The sequence below is a fragment of the Macaca nemestrina genome, chromosome 5 (assembly GCF_043159975.1).
Source record: "Macaca nemestrina isolate mMacNem1 chromosome 5, mMacNem.hap1, whole genome shotgun sequence".
In the NCBI taxonomy this organism is placed as follows: Eukaryota; Metazoa; Chordata; class Mammalia; order Primates; family Cercopithecidae; genus Macaca; species Macaca nemestrina.
This window is the reverse complement of record NC_092129.1, coordinates 29,695,773-29,716,051: the sequence shown is the minus strand read 5'-3', so window position 1 is coordinate 29,716,051 and position 20,279 is coordinate 29,695,773. Positions and strand designations below refer to the sequence as shown.

The window sequence follows — 20,279 nt, the reverse complement described above, 5'->3', positions numbered from 1 at the left end:
AGTCAAGTGAAAAAAATAAGGCACTATTAACATATATAAATGTTATATACTCATCACACAAAGCACCATATGGAAGATTAAAGGGATTATACATTAGTGCTATGGGAAAAAGAGAATAAACCCAGTTTCCCTGGCTTTTATTCACCAACTTCTTCCTTTACTTTCAGCAATCAGAGTGTAAATGCTAACGTGGAAGAAAAGTATATACTATGCTAAAAACACAATTCATGGAACCAACAGCATGAAATAATCATTTGGAAATAAGTTGATTGCTCTAAAAAGTGTAAGAAATCAGGTTTTTAAGATACTCCTTATTTCCTAACATTTCATCTCAACAGAATTTTTCCTTTGCAATTTCTTTTGAGAGATTTCCACGTATCAACATTGTCTAATTAAAAAAAAATTTACTCTACCCCCTCTTTCATAAAATATATTCAGAATGATTTCTTCCACATAGTTTTGTGATTATCAAAGTTAATAGTATAACTAATGAAATAGAGAAAAAGTTAAAAAATAAAATTGCATAAATATTTTCCAATATCATTAAAAAGAATCAATGACATCTCTTTTCAACCAGGCCCATTTTAAACTTGAAAAATATTATAACTTTATTTGGAAAATGGCAATAAATTTTATAGAAAACTAAAAATATGCAATCTAATGAAATGATGGACAAGATCTGGTACAAATTACTATTCATCTTATAATCAAGAAATTTCTTCTAATTTTCTATCGTTAAGGAGAATATAATTAAAATGGAATATATTCTGATATTTAAGTAAAAGATGGCAATAATTCCTTAAAACTGTAATTTCTGAATATACAGTAATAACAGATAAACACTCAATTTTTTTCTCTTTATTATTTTACTCTATTTGGGAAAAGAATGAATAATTTAATTGTCCACAGTTTTGAAATATACATTGATATAAATATATTTGTTTCATAAAAATGCCTTACAATTTTGTTTAAATAGAATCAAAACAACTAGTTCGTTAATATTTTAACATCACTGTTGTGTTCCTTCTATAGAAAATCATTTCTGTCATCTCTCAGAATTTACTAATTACTATGTTAATAATTGCTTCTAAAAGGAACAAAATTGTCAATTAATTTTCATATTAAAAATGTGTAACATTGTCCTTGGTCAAGGTAAATGGTTTTATACGTATATGCACACACACACACACACACATACACACAAACTAATTATTCTGTTTCATGTGAAATATAAAGTTGGTCTACTTTTTAAAATACCATCTAGAGGATTGTAATTGTGATGAAAATGATCAAATAATAAAAGTTATTGAGGAGTTGCCATATGACACTTAAAAAATGGGTCTTAGAAGGGTTTGTTGTCCGCTGATAATGAAATTATGATGCTTTATCTAAAATTTTCATTATAAAGAAATATAAAGCATGCTAATTTTCTATAAAATGAAAGAATTTAGATATTTATATCAAATATTTAGATACTAGTGGCTTGAAACAATACAGATATATTGGGATATTGAAGAAGTAATACATTCACAAAAGTGCTATTTTTAAGAATTTGATTGGATTACTAATAATACTTCCCAAGCTGGGACATGGTGAGGTGAACACATCACAAATTTGCAGAGAACCAATGACAGCATAGCTTGCCAGTCACAAGAATCTAAAAGGACATTTCAGCAATTTCTGGGGTCCTTTAACACTCAAGTCTGCCTCTCCCTTGTTCTTTTCTGTTATGTACTGAATCTATACTAAATACATTGTGACTTATACCTAATTCATATCAATAAAAAAGTCAAACACTTGCAAATGACAAATGTTTTCTCTAGAATAGGATTAATATCAGTTACATTCAATGTGATCTACTTTAGATTATCAAAAATCTAACAATGTTCACAGAGTATGAATCCATGACTGAATCTTATATACAAATGCTACACTATGTAAATCCACCCTAAGTCCAAGCTGTAGGACTTTTTGCTGAAACAAAGACCATAAACCATACCTATAACCCTTTTTGGATGGAGAATGAATGACCTGGGGTCAGGTTGGATGAATGTCCACACATGCTTTCTGTCCAACTAATATGCAAACACAATATTGATCTTACAACAGTCACGAAGCAATTTCTGAAGCTTGGTTTTAGAGTATTATTAGGCCCTCTGATCCAACTGGTATCTTCATTTGCTTGACTTACTTCTTGGCAGAGGGCTAGGCAGTGTTCTCCAACTCCTATAAAGAGGAAAAGTGTTCCAGGCACTCCTGATACATTTCCATTTACCGATAAAATAAGCCAAGGTAAATTATGCTCACTACCAGAGCTAAATTCTGGAGTGCGTTCTTTGTTGAATTCATTTCATTACAGTGAAAGGAGTTAAGGGCGAGACAGAATTTATCCCACACTTGGCCAAGATGGGAAGAAGACTGAAAAGGCAAAAATCAAGATAATTAGGAAATTTAAGAGAAAAAGGAGCTCGATGGTGAAGTATGTGAGTATCATTTCACAAGGAAAGTCATTTAGTATTAATAATGGAATAGAGTGACACAATATAGCACAGAACTGAAAAAAAGTATTTCTTGTGTTAGTAAGTCTGAATAATTTAAGTGATACAAAGTTAGATACACCAAATGAAAATTTTTAAAAGAAAAAAGGAAGTGACAAAAAAAGGCAATGGCAATGTTTTGTGTATTAAAAAAATTATTGCCTTTTACATTCATATTGTTATTCTGAAATAGTTCTTTAGCCGAAAAGATATATATAATTTGTAACATGCATAATTACATTATTTTAAAACTGGCAATATGTATAGGGATTTTGTAAGGTATGTGATATAGTAACGCTTCAGCTAATGCTCCAAAGTAGCAATGAGAATAGTCTCACTACTGTGACTCTGTTTCTTGGATTTGGAAGAAGTCAACTAAAGTTCCAGCCTTACAAATAGTAACAATAGAAGTCCCACACAATTTTTGGCTATGAAATGTGTATTTGTTCTATTTTCAAAATTACAGTTACAAAGGAGTCCCACTGTAATTCTCTCTAAATGTTTGTATCACTGGTTTGCATCCAAAAGGTAACATTTCACAATCTTAAAATACTCCCCAAACTTTGGAACTCTGATTTATCAAATTAATAATTGTGGCTATACAAATGAACAATGTGATTTTGAAGACAGGCATAGTAGGTGCATGCTTGTAATCCCAGCTACTCCAGAGGCAAAGGAGGAGGGATCGCTTGAGTCCAAGAGTTCGAGACCAGCCTGGGCAACATGGAGAGAACCCCGGTCTCAAAAAAAAAAAAAAAAAAAAAGAATTTTATAACTTATTTTCCATATTAGGGGGGACAGTATCATAATTAAATTATAATAACTTTAAATACAAAATATGCTTGAACTTGGGATTGGTATGCAAAACTGGTAGTTTTGATTGATCATATTTTTAGTCAGGGAGATTTCTTTTACAGAACTCATGAATTATGAAACTGCAGTTAAAACTTTCAGTAGAAATTAACTCAATATTTTAAACAAACATTCCAAGTAGATATATTAGGTGACACTTAGTGAGTATTATTTGCTAGGTTTGGGGTCCTGATAACCATTCCAAGATTACTATAATTTCAGAAATTGCTACTTTTCTTCAGGTATGTTTTGTTTTAAATCTTTAGCTTCTGATTCCTCCCAAATTTAAAGAGATGACACACTCTTTAAACTAACACTGTTATCCTACTGTCTCCATTGAAATATATGTATATTGTATATTGTCTCCATTAAAATGTATGCATTGATTGCTTTAACTTTGTCATTATTTAAATGGCACAAGTACTTTAAAGTGCATTACAAAATTTTAAGGCTATGTTTATAACAGATATTAACATAAAACAATAAAGCAGACCATGGGAAAGATCACTTTCAATAGTTGGGAGAGATTTCAGCCACAAATATGGAAGAATAAAAATATAATCCAATGTGAAGACTCACATTAAGGCTTATGTGCAACTTGCTTATAAAATCAAAATCTAAAAATGTTTTTTGGCATAAATTTTCTTGTTTTTATACTTAATAAAGTATGCCAATTAAGTTTATAGAGGCCACTAAATTTTTCATAACTCTAAATGTAACAGCCAGTGTAAAAGTGTAATGTTAAAAAAAATTCATTTAACAAGGGAGCAGCTGAATCGATGTCTTGGCAGATGTGCCCTCATTTGACAAAGGTCAGGAAGGAATGCTAATGCTTTGCACATGCCAGAGTGAGTTTTTTGGCCCCTCCTGTCTCTCCTCTTCTCCGTCAGTGAAGAGGAATAGTTAGAATAGCAGAGGTATGGAGAAAAATGAGGATGAGGAGGGGCACCCGGGACTGGAAACGATTACAGTGGTTCATAGGTATTTTAGGAGAGCAGTTGGTCATATATCTGGGTGGTAAGATTGAAAGATAAAGGCTCAGTTGGAGCCTTGGGACTCAAGAGATAGTGGGTGTCACAGAATAAGGTATTTTCTGACAAGCACCACTGAATCTTGATACCACAGCAGAGAAAGTACAATTACAGATATCATGTTGTAACCTGACTTGTGTTTAATTATCTTTGTTTTCTTGTCTGTTCTACTCTTAGGATACAATAGCACCTATGAGAAAATCAAGGTGGTGGCAACACGATGTTGCTTGTACCAAAAGGTCTGACCCCTCTCTTCTAACTCCACATACATACATTATTCCATGATTTATAATTATCCCACCAAATCACTAAATCATACACAATCTATTTTTCTGGGAATTGCTGTGGGCATTTATAATTGCCAACATATTCTTTCCTACTTTTCACAATGGCATAATTAAGTTCCTCTGTCAAGCAACATACACAAAAATGGATAGTGTTATTAAAAATGTGAAAAGTATCACCAATTTGGCTTGAGTATTTCATTTAAATCCCTCAAGTTTTAAAATGAGGCAATCCGAAAGTCAATTCATCTTTATCTGACAGACATCTCCTCAAATTTTATTTTTATTGAAAAATGATTTCCTATTGCAAGTTTTGGCAAGGTATTTATTTGGCTAATCAGGCAGAAAGGGAATTATCCTTCAAAAGATGATTTTCTTTAAAAATTATGCACTCCTGTACAATCTTTCTTTTTATCCAAAAAAGGGTCTCATATTATTTCTATGACCTCATCTCCTGAAATTACATTACAATGTTTATTACAAAGATCTTGTAAAAAACAAATATACAATCTTATGGATATGTTCACGCAAGGTGACAAAATTATATGCAAAAGGGTCTTCACTCTTGCTTTCTTTGTAATACAGAAGTGAAAATAATCTTGTAGTCCATTCAACAGGGGACTAATTCAATAAATTAAAGTATACCCCTAGAATGGATTATGCAGTAATTTATAAAAGAATGAGGTAAATCTATTTAAACACTTACGGAAAGGTATCTACTGATATATAATAAAATGACAAAGAGTCGTAGCACAGTAAGAATATTTTTCTATTTGTATAAAATGAATACACACACAGACACATACACAAACACACTTATTTGTATATTTGTAGAAAGTGTCTGCAAGGACACATACCAAACCATTAACAGTGGTTACCCCTAGAAAATAAGGGGTGGGGTAAGCAGAGAAAGTTGCATTTTATAAATTCTGTATGGTTCAATTTTTTAAAGTAGTATATATTAAATTTACAATAAAAGCATATAAAATGACAGGCCATGGATAGAAAGATACTTATTTTATGTGCACGTTTCTTTTTAAAGTAGTTTTTAGAATTTCTCCCAAAAGTTACTACTATTGTTTTACCTTCAAAGTTGGCACTGACGTATAAATAATACTTTTTATTTTCTTCTCTCTTTTAAAGATCTTGATGAAACTTAGTAAAAAATTCACAAATAATCATTTTAAGTTACCAGCAGGGAAAGGCCTAATAGATATGACCCTTTAAGGAGAAAAATGTGTATGTTAATTTAAAAATATCTACTCAATAGAAAAATGAAAAACCTGTGCAACACAGCGCACACTACTTCAAGCATTGGTGAAATAGCCTTCACTGAAAACAGACACCACTTTGTAACAGGAATATTGGAAAGTTTTCTAAATAATATAAAAATATGTTCAAAAGATAAGTTATTTAAAGAAAGAAATAAAAATCCCTGAGTAGGCCAAAGATAACAGATACATAACCTAGAAAACAGATTATCCAAGACCGAAGAGTATGTTATTCAGCCAGTCGGTACATATGTATATGGCATATGTGTTCATATGCAGTTATGGGAATATTTCATATATACCATACATATGACATATATACATCACACATATACAGATCAGCTAGGTTTAGAGTTCATCATAGTCACATATTGCCAAACTAATGCCTAAGTTCAGGAAAGATGAATTTACAAAACCTAAGTACTCTTATGACAGGCTAGAAATTCTCCTTCCTTCAGTCTTAACACTAGAACACCTAAAATAGGCACTCAATAAATATCTGTCAAATGGATGGATGGGTGAATGAAAAGATAAGTTTGTGAAACCAGGACATCACTATTTCTTGTATTATATTCTGCTTTAGAAATATGCTATTCTCGAACCATAAATGTCACACACTCCTCTAAGTGGAAATAGACAACTAATCCAGAAACTGTAGTACAGTTATTCTGTGTTATTTGGAAAGAATGAAAGCATGCTGGCTTCTTATTCACGCAAGTAAACTTCACTTTTTATGTCAAACAAAAATAAAATATTCTTACACTCTGGAGCTCAACAAAAACAAACTACTCATGTTAATGCATGTTTTATCATATCATCTATTTCAAATCAGACAAGGTTGCTGACAAATGTACATCTAAGACAGATGACTAATTTTAAGAATTTGGAGACAATTCAAAGCTTTAGGCTTTTTAGGGGTCTTTTTTTTTTTTCCTGTTTGCTGATGAACTTTTGTGATGAAAACAAAGGCATATCAGAGTCTAGTTACTTGTCCATTTCTTATTTTTAAAGCTTTCGTAGGTTAGAAAAACTTCCTGAAAATATTTCCTTCACTTTTTTATTTCCTTCTCTAAAAGCAGCTGATATTGGACAAACTCAAGAACATAAAAAGTTTTCAAACTAACTCCTCCATAAGAAGATGCCCCCCAAAATATTACATGTTTGAGCAGTTAAATGTAAGAAAAAATCCTTCAAAACTAGTATTTCTTTTTATGAAAAACCTTGAGAACAAATAAAAACAGAGAGGAGGAGGCAAGAGAGAACAGGGTTAGGATATTAAATGATGTAAGACCTTGACCTAAAGCAGAATTATCTATAATTACAAGTTGGTTAAAAAAATTAGCAGAATAGGATTTTTTTTAAAAAGGCTTAAGCAGTTCTCTACAGCAAATTTGTTTTTGAGATTAAATAATCCCAATGCGAAGGATCTATCTATAGAGTGAAGCATGTATTTCAAAATATAAGATTTTTAAAAAGATTGAATATTTGGATCTTGAGAATTTCCTAAAAGCAGCCAGTTTTGTCAGTTTACAAAGCTTAATACTCCTTGGGGTGACATTGCACAAATTTCTGTGTTTGTGTGACAAAAAGAAAGAGCAAGAAATAGAAAAGTTCAGCATCAAAATAGCCTGTTGTCTACGTTGACTTTAATTTAATACATTGCCAAATTACGTCCACAAAGGAACCATCATCTTTCAACAGGTCTACAAAAATGTGGAAAAATAGTGTAGCAGTATGGAACTGGGTAAGTACAAGGTTGCTGGGCCTAGTTTTAATACATATTTATATACACACACATTCACACCCCTACACATATACACTTCAGTAACTTAGTATTCTTCTCATTAATTTACTTTCACTCATTCCCTTTTGGACATTGAGACTTTTAGCAATTATAACATTGGAAAGATAAAGAAATTATACTGCTGGGGCCACAGATTATAATAGGTGCATTCAGTGAACTCTTATCTTCTGAAAAGTGGCCTTGCTTGTTGGTACAGATAGGACTTCAGCTATTCACACCAAGTCTCACAAGATGGCCTGGAAGGAGGTGTAGAGTTCAAAGACAGTCCAAGCAGTTCTCAGAAGAGGTGTGCTCAGAAGAATTCTGAGGATAACTGGTTCTTAAAGTGTCTTCTTCCAAGAACCACAAAGGTCAGAGTTATGATACAGATGTTTATAGTTTATGAAAGTGACCATTTTTTAAAAGCAGCAGCAATTTGTTTAGGGAAAGGACAGGATACCATGTTGGGAGTGCACCATAGCTAGAGGCATTGTGGCCCACGGAGAATCACTGGGAGATGAGATGGTAGAAGTTTCCTCTCAGTATTTTTCAAGATGTGACTCACAGATGGGTGTACCATTTGGTATCGCTCCTACTCCAACCAGCTTAGCTGGATGAAATCATCCGCGTGCTACCAGTGCATACCTGTCCGTGATCGTTTTCTCTGTTTTTTACAAAGGCAATAGATAGGAAATACAAATAAACCTAGGGATAAAACAATTAAAGTTAGTTAGGATGAGAGGCATTTAGGTTTTCCTATTTTAAAATATCCATGTTTATTTGTTTGCAATCTATGAACATGAAAAGAGGAAGGCATCTACGCTATGAAATGTATTTACTTCTACAATAATTCATTCTTTAATATTTCCCTTTAGCTTTTCTCCCCTTCTAGCACCCTCAGTGATACCAGTTTAATAATAATGATTCCTATCAAAATATCAAAACTTTGGTTTAAATCTCCTTTATTGTCCACAGTCATATCATTTGCACACTATGATACTCATACTTGTTTCAGGCAGTATAGCGTATCACTTAACAATACAGGCTGTGGAGCCAAATGTTGGGTTTGATTGCCAGTTCTACCACTTATGAGGTCCTAGTAAGTCTTAATTTCTTCAACTGTATAATACAGATAATAATATCTATTTCATAATGTCCTAACTCACATTGCAAGAACTTAAATGTCAGATGCTTTATAATTCTGTCCTGCACATTTATTACTTGCTAAACAGAAGTTGACACATGAAAATCATTTTTTTAGCAAAAAAAAAAAAAAAAAATCTAATATATGGAACAATGATCAAAGCAGCCTTTATCTATAGCATTTAGCTTAAAGTTATTAAAGCAATAGTTCTCAAAGTATGGTCCTTGAACCAGCTGCATGAGTATCACCTGGGAACTTTTTAAAAATAAAAATCAATGGACTTTTCCCATATACTGAGTCAGAAACTGCAGATAGAAACCAGCAATCTGTGTTTTATCCAGCCCTTGAGGATATTCTAAAGCATGTTAGAGTCTGAGAATCGCTGCTTTTTTTTTTTTTTTTTTTTTGTTCTGAGACGGAGTCTCGCTCTGTCGCCCAGGCTGGAGTGCAGTGGCCGGATCTCGGCTCACTGCAAGCTCTGCCTCCCGGGTTTACGCCATTCTCCTGCCTCAGCCTCCCGAGTAGCTGGGACTACAGGCACCCGCCACCTGGCCCGGCTAGTTTTTTGTATTTTTTTTTAGTAGAGAAGGGGTTTCACCGTGTTAGCCAGGATGGTCTCGATCTCCTGACCTCGTGATCCGCCCGTCTCGGCCTCCCAAAGTGCTGGGATTACAGGCTTGAGCCACCGCGCCCGGCCGAGAATCACTGCTTTAAAATATGTATGTTAATATACTTGCATAAATAAAACTAGGAAAGCAAATCACTGCAAGGTTTTCTATTTGTCAGTGCTCAAGTGTATGTTGGGAATATGTTCCTGTACACACTGATTATCTGTTTGTATCCATGGCATCTTTTATGGGACCAAACGAAACACATAAGGTGCACTAGAACTTCTTTTCCTTGATGCTTTAACCTGAACTCAGAATTAGAAAATTTGGGTTCTATTCCACTTGCCTTTTTCCCTAAGATACTAATTCTATTAACTTTGTATCATAAAAGGGTTAATAATGCTTTATAAGATACATGAATCACAATGTTTATAGACTGAAAAATTCATACTAACATATCCTACAGGAAACATACTCCTCTGATCTTTTAAATGCTATGCTGGTACTCTATCTAAAGCAGGCACACAATAGAAATTATGTCCATTTAATAACTGATTCATATTATTACATTTACACTCATATTCTCTCTATGGCCCTCAGATAATTCTAATCTCAGATACATGAAGTGTTTCTTACCGATTACAACCGCTATGGCCCCTAGTGCCAATCCCAAAACCATAATTAGAGGTGCAATGAATAATTTTCCAGCTGGAAAACAAAAGGGAAAATAATTTAAGGCGTCTTAAAACTAACTTACCATATAATTACAGTGATGCGTTTTAAATACCACAGTGTATATTATTTTTTAAGTAGTCTGATTACACTGAAGGCTGTATATATCTAAGAAATATATCAGGATTAGCTATAGAACAGATACACATGTGTAAGTTTAGTAACTTCACCAAAGCCCTGAGCACATGCATCAAACATAAATCACTTATCCTTTCTAACCAAAAACATTCCAAAGCAACTGGCTTACTGTATTCTACAAGACAGTTAATCTTTGTGCTTTTCCTTAAGATCCTTTCCATTTTCAGTGTTCGCAATGCTAAAAGATTAAGAAAGAAGTGGCACATAAGAGTTGGTAGGGGAAGAGTCGGTAGGGGAAAATCTTGTTAGCTCACAACATGGAGAGCTGGTAGGTCCTACAGAGGGCTTCTGTCCAAGCCCACATCTAAAGAAGTGGTTTATTTACATCCTGGGTCCAAAGAAAACTAATAATATGAACGCCTAACAGACTGAACTACAAAGGGGACATTTCAAGATGTTAGAGAAAACTACGAATAAATATGCAGTATGTTGAAAGTTACTCAAGTGAATCATTTTAACAAATTGAAAAAGGAAGCACTTATAAAAAGTCAAAAGTGCTGGTAAGGATGTCAAGTGATATCAGCCAGAACTTTCTTTTCTAAATGAATCATTAAGCAGTGATGATAAACTTTAGCCATAAGTATACATAGCACAGTACAAAATCAGAATCCCACTGACTTTGAAAGACACGGGCACAAAAAAGAGGTTAATAAATAACATATTGTTTTTGTATTTTAAACCGTAAGGCATGTGACACAGCTTCAGAGCTGCACAACTCAAATGCCACAAGAGATGAGAGAGAGAAACTTTGCAGTAGACTCACATAGCAGTTTAAGAATGAAACAGCAACATCATTCTATAAATTAAGTAAGTAATTTAGAATAACCAATTACATTAAAAAAAGAAACTAACACAGCCATTTGTTGGAAGTTTGTCAAAACATATTAACTTTTTTATTCTTAAGAAATGATCTTTGGAACCAGATGACCAGGTATGTATACAATACTGTTTTAAATATCTAATTTAAAAAGATCGCCATTCAATTAGCAACATGTCTAGACATGGGTTTTATTTATATTTTTTGCCAATGACAGAATCCAAGTAAGTAGTAAGTGCCATTGAACAATTACATTTAGTACACTCTTAAAGTGATGCTTAAGAGTTTAGAATATATAAGCACATATATTTTAAAAGAATGTGTTTTTCTCCTATGGACATAGCTCAGTCTGTTCATTCATATTTCCTTTTAATTATCAGTATATTTTCCTAAGAAAAAAACATGACTTAAAAAGTAACAGCATTGATTTTCTTTTTCCTCTCAAACATCACAGAATTCAAGGAACCAGATAGGAAATAAGCTTATTCCAATTATGTAATCCACGTTCAAAACATGTTTACATCTACTTTTGAAACTGTCTTAAGGGACTGGGCATACTGTCTCTTATTCCTAGGTTAGTAACATTGTTCTAAAACATCATATTCAATTGCTGAAATAATATTCTATCATATCCATATATCATATTTTATTTAAATATTCCTATACTTTTTTGTTCCTTTTTCCCTGTTTTAAATTATGCTTGCACATAAACCATTTTCAGTCTATCTAGATTTATCATGTTTCAAAATGTACTTCACATTAGTATCAAATTTCTTTGAGAAAGAATTGTACAAAATTTTCAATTCATTAAGCATGAAAGTCCAGTATTAAGTATTAACTTGATAAAACATTTGCTAGTCAATAGTTAGCAGATGTTTTATCAGGTTAATACTTAATACTCAAAGTATCTCATTTTGAGACTGCTGATTTACATTTCTTTGACAGCTAATAACACTGAATATTTTTGAACATATGTATTGGCTATTTGTATTTCTTCAATTCTGGCTCCAGGCTTGTCTCTTTTTTAAACTGGGTATTCGTTTTCAGAGACGGCTTCACTGTTTTTGTTTATATAAATTATTTGCCATCTAGAAATCAATTGAAGACCTATTCTTAAAAATTATATGACTTGATTTAAAAACTCAGAATTTTTGTATGGAGTAATATGAGAATTTAAAATTTATCCTCAGCCACTTTTATTCCCAGTACGCCCACACCTCACTGGGGAGATGCCCCTACCTCAGAGGCTGCTAATCATCCCCAAATCTCTCTTCTCCTTTATAATATATGAGCAGAACCTCTGATCTCTAGCTGATCACGTGGTTACAGGTCACATAGAATGAAGACAATGTTTCTAACCCTTCAGCTGTGAGAGATGAAGGCCCTTTCTCTGCCTCTGGCCAAGGACCACATGAGGCTGTATTCCAAGACTGAGGGAGCAAGTTGTGTTACATCACACAAGGACAGTGGGTGGGAGGGCTTCCCTATACTCCATCTTCTCTCTGAAATGGCAGGGAGTAAGTAACTTTGTAAATTACAACATTACTTTTCCTGCTTTTTGTGGAGATGGGGGAGGGAGGACCACTTCACTTGGAGTTATGGTCCAACAGCAATTAGAGGCAGCTGTGCTTGGGGTGGGGAAAGTATGTGTGGATGAAAGAGTTTATCTTAAAGCCAGCTGCTTCCTACTTTGACAGGTTTAACCTGATGTGATTTTATGTGCACACATGCACATGTACCCACAAAAGACAGGCCAAAAAGGAGGCTGAGAGGTTGGGTCTTTAAGAGGTGATTAGGTCTTGAGAGCAGAGCCCTTATGACTGGATTAATACCACTATCATAGAATTGTGTTAGTTATCAGTGGAGTGGGTTCCTGACAAAAGGGTAAGTTTGGCTCCCATTTTCTCTGTCTTCTGGGCTTGCTGGTCCTTCTGCCATGCTATGATGCAGCACAAAGGCCCTCACCAGATGCAGCCACTGGATCTTGGACTGCTCATCCTCCAGAACCATGAGCCAAATAAATGTCTTCTCTATTTAATATAAGGAATGGAAGGAAACATGCTGCCATGACAAAATTAGCGGTGGCACTGAAGTAGAAAATAAAATAGCAATGCAGAAAATACAGTATTTTGTGTTTTCATGTTGCTCTCTGCATATACAGATTTGCAAATAGATTCTATCTCAAAACTTAATTTGCAATTGATTTTCTCATGGTATTAGAGGTTAAGGTTAGATTCCCTAGTTATCCCTCCAATGTCTGTTTAATACATATATATTGGTTATGTAAGGATAACATCCACCATATTTGCAAATTAAGAAGTGGCACACACTGGAAAATCATTAAAAGCAGTCTTGACTATTGAAAGTTATTGGCTGTGGAAAATTATGCTCAATTAACCTCAGGAAGAATATTTTTATAGAGATCACATAGATTTTAGAAAATGACGGCATTGGTTTCCATATGTGAAAGTGCATTTGCATGTATATGTTCTATCTTTTACCTCATAGAAATCTATCACTAACATCAGCTTTGTTCTGATCAGGTATCATACGCTTCTAAGGAGGAAAATGGTTCACAACAGTCATGAAGTGACCAAGGGCTAAGGAGAGATATAAAGATTTTCATTAAGTAACTAGGCAAAAGTAGAAGGAACACGGAAATGTGGAAGATGATAAAAAGTGTTGCCTATACATGAGAAACACTGCCAGAAAAGGAATTCTAACAGACATCCACATGACGAAAAAGGGGAAGAAATCTCACATGGTTACATTCCAGATCAGCAGGGAATGGAATACATTCCAGAGGAGTAGAAGAAGAAATATTCAGTCAAAGAACCCTGTATTACCCAAAGGCAGTGGCATTTGGCCAGGGTGATTTGTCTATGGGCAGGTGTCTGTGTTTCTGTTTGCGTATTTGTGTGCCAGTGTGGGAAGGGGTTGTGTATGTGTTGTTGAGGAAGAGGGGGTCAATCCACAAAAGCATTTTCACTTGGGTAATTCACTTGGATAATTAAACTTGGGTTTGTATGCACTGAGGGCATTTGATATTATTATATTAACTGTTACCTATTAATAATTAAAACAATGGAAAATATATACAACTTATCAATTATATAGATATAATGGAACTCTATTACAGGGCTCTAAAAGGTAGATTTCTTTCCCCTGCCTTCCTAAACTATGCTCCATGCTGTAATGTATTGCATGTCCTCCATGAATGAGTGGAGGATATTGACCTGCTGCTGGATATTGTCCATTACAAAAATATACATGACACGGCCCCTCTTGTTAAGTGGCTTACAACAGGGTTTCAGAAATTTAAGAGGCAAATAACTTGAGATTTCTATGTGTGATGACTAAATTGCTTTTTCGAACAAAATCTACTTGCTCATATAAGTAGTGTCCTGGTAACAAAATTTAAATTTAAAATTTTAATCTTAAAGGGTGAGAGAATATCCTCCTGTAAATACTGGGCACATGGCAGGTGCTCTGAATTACCATGGCTGCACATTTCCAAGTTCTATTTTCACTACTTAATTCCCAGGGAAGATACCCATAAGCATATCAGACACTCACCACAGACTGACCCTCGCACTAATCTCCTTAAATGAGGTCTCTCTGGGAGGTAGCGATATTTGCATCCAAATATACTGAGGTTTGATGTGTGGTCTCCAAAAAATCGGAGCTGGCGGTATCTCTCACCACATCGGTAACAAAAATTAGTGTTACATTGTGAGCAGGTCATATGGTCACATCCTTCAGTTCGCTGGATGTGGATCTGTATCAGCAAGAGAGGGAAAGAGAAGGAAAGTTAGTCAAGTTTTTAAAAAGTAAAATCACAAATTTTATGAAACAACACTTACCAGTTTCACCAAAATAAGAGTCTCTCATAGCACTCCTGAGGCTGTGAATTTGCTTATAATCCTACCCTCCAAGATTATCTTTTTACCAAATACTTTCATGTGTGCAGAGCTTGATAATATTTCAAGTACTCAATCTGTTGACTTGTCTTGACCAATATAAAAGCAAACACATTCCAAGGAAGACACATTTATCTTTCCGGACATACCCCTAGCTCAGTGGTTAGAAGGCAATTTAAAATGCTTTGAAAATATATTTTGTTTTTGCTATGATCAGCAGGAATGAGCCAGCTTGGGGGAATAAGCAGAGATAAAGAGTATCCCTTAAAAGAAAGGATTACATAGAAGTTTTTGTGAATAAATATCAAAAAGCAGAAGTCTCTTTGTTGAAGGAAATGATAGCAGATATAAATGTATTTGCAATATCATTTTAGTTTTCAGCTCTAATATTTGTAAATGTGTTGTCTGTAGAACTGTTTGTACAATGCCATCTGTGCAACTAAGCACTTTCTTCTATTGTTGCAGTCAAGTTACATGTAAACACAGCTTCACCCATCATGTAACAAGGATTTCATTTTTGGGTAGTTCACCATATATACATATATATGTACACCATATATACCATACAGTCCTGGCATGGTATATATACGTGTCATGGTATATATACAGTCACTGCCTCAAGCACTGAGACCATGTTATAATCAAGGCTTTACTCTTTGAGATAAAATTGGAAATTCAACTTAGAATCCTCATGGAAAGGTACTGTATGTAAATTAGAGCCATCTTTATCTGTGCATACTTCGCTGCATGAATAATTATAAAAGACAACATAAATTAACTTAACATTATTTAATCAAAATAAATAATATTTTGGTTACACTGCTGATACGGTATGGCTTTGCGTCCCCACCTAAATCTCACCTTGAATTGTAACAATCCCCACGTGTCAAGGGCAGGGCCAAGTGGAGGGAATTGCATCATGGGGGCAGTTTCCTTTATGCTGCTCTTGTGATAAGGAGTGAGTCTCAGATCTGATAGTTTTATAAGCATCTGGCATTTCCCCTGCTTGCATTCATTCTCTCTCCTGCCGCCCTGTGAAGATGTGCCTTCTGCCATGATTTTAAGTTTCCTGTGGCCTTCGAGTCAATTAAACCTCTCTTTCTTTATAAATTACCCAATCTCAGGTATTTCTTCATAGCAGCATGATAATAGACTAATACAATTGCCCAGCTCTCCTGTTACTAAAATGAGACCTCCTAAAACAAGTCTATTTCACTACTGCAGGGGTGTCCAATCTTTTGACCACACTGGAAGAAGAAGAATTGTCTTGGGCCACACATAAAATACACTAACACTAATGATAGCTGATGAGCTAAAATAAATTGCAAAAAAAATCTCATAATGTTTTAAGAAAGTTTACAAATTTGTGTTGGGCCACATTCAAAGCTGTCCTGGGCAGCAAGGGGCCCGCAGGTTGGACAAGCTTGCACTTGCAGTAGGTACTTGCTCCATTCAAGTCACATCTTTACTCATTCATATGTGAGTTCTTTGCTTACAAATTTTATTTAAAACGCTCTCAATACCATTTTGATTAGTGTAAGCTTCTATTCATTGTGTTGTTTCGGGACTAGAGTGTCAGTGAATATTTTAAAGCAATTGGGAATTTTACAATTAACAAGTGTTTCAAATCCTTCAGTAGTTGTTTGACTCTTGTCAGTCAAGCCTTGGCCACAGGCCACAACTTTGCATATTTCCTTTATAACTACATTAAAAAAAACTGGTCAATGATTATGGAGGTGGGATAAAATCATCCAGGAAAAAGAGAAGAGCTCTGTGAAAGGAGAAATGAAAAGGTTGAGAGATGAAAATTTTTCTTTACTTTAAAATAAAACCTTGTTGTACAGCTTTTAGGAATAAAAATTTTTTGAAGCTCCTAACTCCAAATTATGTGCAGTATTTCAGTTTTAGGGACTAAATAACTAAAATATAAAACTGCAATTTAAAGGAACAATATGAATTTCAAAAGAACTCATGAGGCTGCTTGTAAACTAGTAATGGCCGTTAATCATAAAAATTTCACTTAAATGATAACACCTCTCTCTCCCCCTTCCTCCCACTTCTATCTATCTATCTATCTATCTATCTATCTATCTATCTATCTATCTATCTATCTATCTATCTATCTTCTGTCTACCTACCTACCTAACTGGAAGTTTCTTAGTGACTGTGACCATTCTGAAGAAGTAATAATTAAGTGGAACACAGCATATTACAGGCGGGCACTTCATACACGGGGAAAGGAAGTGATCAAGGAAAAAAAGTTTGCCAATTGGCTGGTAGGACTCTATGTATTCAAAATCGTTAGGTGAACTGGGAGATGAAATGTTCATTCCTTTCCAGTGGCTGGCTGATACCTGGCAGGTAAGCTTCAGCGTTACAGGGAGGTTGGAAAGAACATGAGCTTTGACTTCACAAAGCCCTGTGTTTGAATTCTAGCTCCACTAGCTGTTTAAAAAGAAGTTACTTTACCTCTCCCAAGCGTCAAGTTAGAAAATATTCCTTACCCAGCAGGGTAAAATGTGATAACCTATACACAGTGCCAAACTCGTTTTGGCCCATATAGAGTCAGGTCAATATAAGTTGTTTCCCATCTACGCATTCCCATTTACCCACTTAAAATGCCAGAAATCAAATACCTGGGTATTTTAGCTGTAAGTTCCTGGATTGCCAGGCAGTCCCCTTTCTTACTGCTTCATATGGGCAATTCTTAGGCTGACGCTGGACCAGAGAGTGCTTTCCTAGATAGGCAAGGGTGCGGTCAAGGGCATATAAGCACCTAGGGTCAAGGGTTACCAACAAATCATGATTTGGGCAAGAAAAGCAAAATCATGTTTCTTGTTATGGGTTGCCTCATCCTTTTTTAGTCATGGTGATTTTTTTTTCCCTTTTACAGGACAGACCAGTAGCAGTGGATCCACATTTTGCGAGGCCTGTAGATTAATTTGAGAAGCCTTCTTTAAGCAAAATAATGCAACGTACAAATATCAATTAGATACAAAGCCTAAGAAGAACCCTGTGCAGGTGAAGGTCTTTGAAGCTTAAGCCCTTTGCTTTCTGTAAGTCAGTCCCTAGTCCAGCACTTACCCTCTGTTGTTCATGTTTATCAATGGTTACTATAGCCACATCCATTTAGCACAGTAAATGGCATTAGGAATACCACAGGCCAACAGCCCTACAGGACCTCTGAATCATTTCTGATCCTTATTTAAATCACATGAGCACCAGGACATGTTTCAAGACAACTGCTGAAAACCCGAAGCATCGTACACTCAACTTTTTGACTATATATTGTGTTTGATCTTAAAGTGGAGATAATACGACTTAACAAATTTCCTGATTTGACACTGATAGCAGTGTTGTGGGTGATCTACCAAGGAAAGAGCGCTGATTTTTGCTTACAGCCTATTATGTGCCAAGCATTGTACACAGATTAGCACTTTGAAGCCTTACAACGGCACCATAAGATTGGCATTCTTTTTCATAACCAGAGCTCAGAAAAGTAATCTGCCTGAGCGATAATCCTTGTGAGTGAGAAAGGATTTTGAATTCATGTCTGTTTCTCTATTATGCTAAGTAGTCTCTTATTACGAACTTAAAAGGTAACACCAGAATATCAATCATATTATTTGCCAACCAGTCAGACAAACATGTCAGCTCTCCCTCCACAAGGTATAGCTGTGTCTTCTTGTTTTTGCCATTCTATGCCCTTCTTCCTTCAAATGGCATCACTTTTCCTGACAGAAAAACTTGTTCTAATAAGTTTTGCCTCATATTTCACATATAATTTTCAGTGTAATTTTGTATCTGTTTGTCATATTGCTTCCTTGGGTTCTAAAATCTTTATGTGGCCTACTTATTATTTCATTTAAATAATTAAGATTGCAATTTCTAGCCTTTCTCTTTTAACAGTCTTTCCTTATTAGCATTATTATATTCCAAACACAGCAGGCAACTAAAATACTGTTGATCAAATAATATTTCTGTATAGGAAGTGGTAAAATTGTAAGCTCTATAGTAACCTTGTACATTTTGGGATTATATGGCTCTATAGATTAATTTGAGTATTTTATACACATAATCATGGAAAAAATTGTTTCATCATTTACCAACTTTCAAGTACACAGTGCTGCCTTTAATATTATTATGAATATATCTTGATTATATATGAATATTTTATTATTTGACACTAAGAGAAATAAACTAACAAAATGCAATTTAATCTGTAACAGGAGACATTATTTTTCACATTTGTTAAGCAAGCTGTAATTCTGAACTCATACCACCAGGGTGTAATACATTTCTTATGCTAATGAATTCCGCAAGTACACCTTTATCAGTCTCACTTTGTAACAGTGTCAGCTTTGTTTTTAAAACATAAAGTCTTAAAACATAGGTTTAAATTGTATTTACAGAAAGTTCATTTTGTTCTCAATGAAGCTGTTTTTATTTTTTATTACAGCTCCCAAAATATTCATCAGTTTAGCTCTGTTAAAAAATAAACTAATTGCTCAAATGGCTAAAATTTAGTACCAAAATTCTCTTTTTACTTAAAAGATGGAGAAAGATTAGGTAATCCTAATCCATTAGATAAAACTGACCACTCATAAACCACGAATGACATTTGATTTGTTAGTACTCATAGTTTCTTCTATCTGTAACAAATAAGGATGACATTTAAGGAACTGAATATTTAGGCATTAAGCATTACTTATATCTTTCTATACTTAATGTGGTAAGATGAAATGTTCAGAATAAGCTAGATATTCCCTTTTAAGAGTTTGATATTAAGTCTACATTGTAGTAGATGGAAATGACACAGGAGCCATTTTTGTCCCTAGGATATTCTTCAGAGGATAGATGAAAACCTGTAATAAGAGATTAATCTATATATAAACATACTGGCAGATGCTCCAAGCTGAAAATATCATTGGTTGAAAATGGGCAATTTGTAGACATGAGATGTGAAAACACAAAACATAACATCCAAAAAATGCTGGCAACCCAGTCCACTATGGGTATCAGTTGTTCACCCTCGTGATGGTGTGCGTGACTGCCAGCTGCAGCTCGCTGCCACTGCCCGGCTTACTGTGAGCCTGGGAAAAGATCAAAATTCAAAATTCAAAGTATGGTTTCTACCAAATGCATGTTACTCTCACATCACG

At 34.6% G+C, this 20,279-nt stretch overlaps 1 protein-coding gene across 3 annotated transcripts in view; it reads right to left on the bottom strand.

Moving 5' to 3' along the window:
- Positions 1–311: 311 nt before the first annotated feature.
- The window catches only part of LOC105465545 (ring finger protein 217), a 135,449-nt gene continuing 115,481 nt past the window's right edge, over positions 312–20,279 (bottom strand). For all 3 annotated transcript variants that reach the window (XM_071096405.1, XM_011713998.3, XM_024787852.2), the window contains 3 exons: positions 14,774–14,975; positions 10,147–10,218; positions 312–8,463 (listed from right to left, as the gene is read on the bottom strand). In XM_071096405.1, the coding sequence (XP_070952506.1) occupies positions 8,390–8,463; positions 10,147–10,218; positions 14,774–14,975 (348 nt within the window). In that variant the 3' untranslated portion in view covers positions 312–8,389. The remainder of the gene's footprint in view (positions 8,464–10,146; positions 10,219–14,773; positions 14,976–20,279) is intronic.